Genomic DNA, 4789 nt, shown 5'->3' with positions numbered 1-4789 from the left:
GGCCTTAATCCCAAGCTTTCCTCTTGTTTCATTTTGCAAATGTTTTCCTATGATATTTTTTTCTTTTCTTTCATTTAGTTCTGGACCAGACCAAAACAAAAATTGAACAGACTTTTTCAATCTTTTTGATGCATCCACTCGGAAGTCTAAATGCTGTCACCATAGACTTGTTTTTGAAAACAGTACTTTCATAGAACTGATAACAAACTTTATTGGTTAGGAACAAATCTTATATCAATAGGTTTGCCTTTACAGATCAATTTTGAAAGAAATAACTAAAAATATCAGCATTTAACTATATTCAAAACTTATGAATTTGGGTATATGACTCCGGACTAGAAAACAATTTTGCATTGTTAAAATCGATAAATTTAGAGTTAGTCTTGAGTTTGAACCATAAATTCTTTATAAAACAAATCTGAATTTGAATTTTTTTTTTCTGAAATTTGGTTATAGTTTGAAATATAGATAAATTTCAATTCGTTTCATTTAATATTCCAAAGTCATCATGCCGCACGTGAATGAACTGAATGGTTCCAATGACGATGGCAGAAAACGTAAATAAACATCAAACATTGAAACGCACCGTATCACTAATCAATAATGATTCGACGCTTTCTAAAACTATGACAGAGAGTTACGTGTAATAACCAAACGCCGTAATAATTTAACCGTAGTTAAAACTCAGAGTAAACGCTTTATAAAAAGCTCTCTTCCTTGTTGTTCTCTCCCACTTCTTCAAAACACCAAGAAAACGAAGAGACAACGCGAGACAATTTTTGTAGAGAAAAACAAAACATGGACGAAGATGGTTTTTCGCAATGTCCCAAACACATTTCTAAGCGCGGTTTTATTGGCGTTTGCCCTTTCTGTCTCCACGAACGACTCTCTTCCCTTTGCCCCGACTGTGCTAACGATCTCCCATGCTCCTGTAGCTCACGCGCCGCCGTGTGTTTCTCTCCGTCGTCTTCTTCGTCTTCCTCCTCGTTTTCCCTCTTTGCTGGAGACATTACTTTTAGTTTCTCTGGGAGCAGCGGGTCCGTAGGTCGAGTCGCGAGTTTGATCGAATGCGAACCGGCGTTTCGGAGATCGAAATCGATGGCGGTTCCGATTAAACCGGATACGGTTGTCGATTCCGTGTCGGGTTTAGAACCGGGTCGTGTGCGGAGAAGTAAAACGTTGTCGTTTTGGAGGATGTTAATGGGAAACAGAGGAGGTGATGCGACGAAGCCGGCAATCATGAGGAAGTCGAGATCCGTTGCGGTCGTCGGAGATATGAAATATTCTCCGGTGACGGGAAAAGGGAAAGGATGGAGCTTTCCGAGCCCGAGTAAGGTTTTCCGGCAATCCAAGATGATATTTCAACAAAGATCTCCATTGTACAGAGGTTGATATTTTCTGTTAATTTCTTATTGTTTTTTTGTTTATTTGAGTTTACAGCAGGTTATTATTACTTTGAGTCAGCCAATATGATTCTTCTTTATTAATTGTGTAATTGTCCTGATGCAGCAAAGTTTTATCATTATCAAAGTTCTGCAAATTGAGGAATGATAAATTTCTGTTTAACCATTCTGCGATTCGGCAAATTCAAAATGAAATATAAAAACAAACCATTTTGTTAATTTTTATTTATTGTGTTATTATTAACTAATGCCCAACAAATCGTTTAGTTTTGACTTAAAATTTGCGAATTCGGTAAAATTCTAACTGAAACTCTTGGATATATTATTAGTCTGGTAAAGAATGTTGACAAAAAAAAAATCTAGTAGTATAAAATATTTTCGGCGGATATTGTGTAGAGATATTTCTATCATACAGAACTAGGAGCATGTTGGGATTGGAATCTTTGCTTATTGTTTTTAGTTAAAATATTATTTAACTGATTATAGAGATATAATGGGTGATTTGAGGAAGATTTATACAGAGGATTGATGTATATTAGTAGCTGGCCTATTTAAGTTGTTAAAGATTGGGTTAAAAATATCTTTTCATTTTAAGGAACAAATGATTTGGCCAGCTGAATATATACTATAATTCTAATATATGATCTTGCAATTGATTTTAGGTGTGTTTTCTAAAGACGATGTCTCTGAAAGTCTTCCAATTTTTTTTTGTTAACAAAAAAATCTCTAAAATATCAGAGAATATTTTTTGGTAAATCGTATAGGATAAACATGTTAGTTTTGTAATTAACTTGTGTGAGAAATTTGATTTTTTCTAAAAAAAACTTACACGAAATTCTTCAGCCAGAAGATTTCTTTGTAAGTTTTCCGAAGTTTCGGTGGAAGTTTTCTCACTGTTAGTGAAAATAGTCTCAGGTTAATTTTGTAATTGGAAAATAAACCTTAAAATTTTAATTTAAATTAGACGACTTCCATGTAAATCTTTCAGAAAACGACTTAGATGGAAGTTTTCCAGAAATTTATTTCGAAATTTTGGTCAAACTTTGGTTATCACAGAAGACTTCTGTGTAAGCCGTCTGCCGGAAAACTTACATGGAAGTCATCTAATTAAAATTAAATATTTAAGTTTTACTTTTTAATTACAAAGTAACATGAGACTATTTACCTAGAAATCGTAAAACTAAATCAATACGATTAAATTTGGAACATGTCCAATTGATAAAGATTTAATCCAACAATAACTATATATTCATGCTTAAACATATTTTATAACCACCTCTTTGATTACAAATTAATAGGAACCCACTTCTCTCTATCAACTGTCGACAGTCTTTACTATTAGAATCAACTTTTGCATTTTACTCACCTTTGTAACAACAACTGCTGAGTAATCATATTTTATTCACTATTCATATATATTATATATTTATAAATATAAATTCCAATTTAAAATAACAAATCAAATTATATAAGTAAAATTAACAAATTATATCAAAAGGTTTTAAAACAGAAAATGACTTTTAATACAAAATGGGTTATAACATAAAATATTTATTTTAATTAAACCATTAGAAATAAGATAAAGGTGAAATAAGTTATACCAATGAATAAAACAAAAAAATCATAATGCGGGTCAAAAGGATCTAAGATCCTCAAAAAAATCAATATTATTAAAATAGGAACATGACCATATATGTGTGACTCAATTATTTTAATATAATTAATAAAATCTATTAAATTATTTTAATATAATTATTAAAATCTCTTATTAATCATATATATTAAAAAAATATTATACAATGAAAAACACTAAAATGACTCAAAACACAAAAATTTAACTTTTTAAAAAGTTATAAAACAAAATATATACAAGGGCGGATCAAAATCTAGTGTAATATTAAAATTTTATCTTTCTGGTAGATAACTTCCATGTAAATCTTCTAGAAAAAGTCAAATTTATGACATAATTTTGTCAATTGCAAAACTAGCTTGTTTATCCTAAAAGACTTACTGGAAAATCATCTCTCATATCTTCAAAAAAAAAATCAAAAACAAAAGTAAACCAATATTTACAAAAAAAATACTTTCAAGGAAGTCTTCGGTAGAGTACACTTCTTTGGAAGTCTTCTTTTGTAAAATTTTAATTGTAAAAATGAGCTAAAGGGAAGTAGAAGTGTTCTGGACGACTTCCATGAAAGTCTTCTACGTCAAAGTTTAATAAACTTTCATTTTATCTAAAATTATAAATATTTTTAACATTTTCTTGTTAATTCATGTATATTAGTCGATATTAGAGCAGGGCTCATGAAATTCATAACTTAAATTGTTTTAGATATGAGGTTACCAAAATTCATGTTTATTAATGTTTCTAACTGATCTGGAAAGACTTCTTTCGAAATCAAATCATTTGTTTAATGTGTCTTCTTAGATAATAAGATATACTTTTTAACTTTCATGAAATTTAAAATTTCAATACTTGTTTGAAATTTGAGTTTCCCGCTTAAATTTTAGTTTTCCGCTTATATTTTAATTTCCCGTTTTAAAGTTCTCGCTTTAAATTTAAGTCTTCCGAGAAGACTTCACAAAAGATTTCTAGGGAACTTTTATATGTTTGAAATTATGTAATGTTTGATATTTTGTGAATTTGGCTAAGTTTTCTTGAAAAATCTTCCCGCTTACTTGTAGTAAATTTGACTATTTTTTGTGTTATTATGTTTTTCCATTGAAGTTGTATCAATAACTTCAATAATGTCAAGTATTTTTGGCAAGATAATATTGTAGATATGAATATATTTACCAAAATTGTTTTCATAAATATATCTTAAAATTTACAAAAGAATTCACAATTAAAAGAGCACACCTACAAATCACAAAACATACCATAAAAATTATTATAAATCATTCATCCAAAAAGATAACCTTGGACTCCACTTGCCACTACGTTAGAAGAATTCCGAGAAGATTTTCCAAAAATCTTCCAAAATCTGACTCAAATCTGAAAAACCGCAAATCCAAAAATGCTCAAATGCTTGAAAACAGGAAAAATGAGTGGAAGATGGGGGGGGGGGGGAGGGTGATTGGTTCAGCTTTATCTTCCTATATTTATTTTTAAATCATTAAATTTTATCAATCATGTTTGTTGCTTTATTTTGTTAATCAAAGCCTACAAGAAATTACTAACTTTTACCAATCATGTTTTAGATTTATTTTTAAAACTACATGAAAAAATCTAAAGCAATTTTTTTGTAATGTATTTTAGGCAAAAAACCTACATCCTTATTTTATAGGTAGTAGAAACTTTAAAATGAAAAAAACTATTTATGATATCAAATAAACTAGATAATCATAATAAAAACATTTATAAATATTTGACTTCAATTCTAGGT

General features: G+C 29.5%; 1 protein-coding gene across 1 annotated transcript; it reads left to right on the top strand.

The window, feature by feature from the left end:
• Positions 1-676: 676 nt before the first annotated feature.
• On the top strand, positions 677-1569 carry LOC108859839 (uncharacterized). The gene has a single exon (XM_018633747.2). The coding sequence runs from the start codon at positions 799-801 to the stop codon at positions 1390-1392; it is 594 nt and encodes a 197-aa protein (XP_018489249.1). The 5' UTR covers positions 677-798; the 3' UTR covers positions 1393-1569.
• The last annotated feature ends 3220 nt before the right edge of the window (positions 1570-4789 follow it).

This window comes from Raphanus sativus, chromosome 5 (genome assembly GCF_000801105.2).
Source record: "Raphanus sativus cultivar WK10039 chromosome 5, ASM80110v3, whole genome shotgun sequence".
In the NCBI taxonomy this organism is placed as follows: domain Eukaryota; kingdom Viridiplantae; phylum Streptophyta; class Magnoliopsida; order Brassicales; family Brassicaceae; genus Raphanus; species Raphanus sativus.
This window is presented reverse-complemented; position numbering and strand designations above follow the sequence as displayed.

What these genes read in the sequence shown, in the direction of transcription:
- LOC108859839 (XM_018633747.2), top strand. Translation starts at nt 799, where the DNA reads ATGGACGAAGATGGTTTTTCGCAATGTCCCAAACACATTTCTAAGCGC.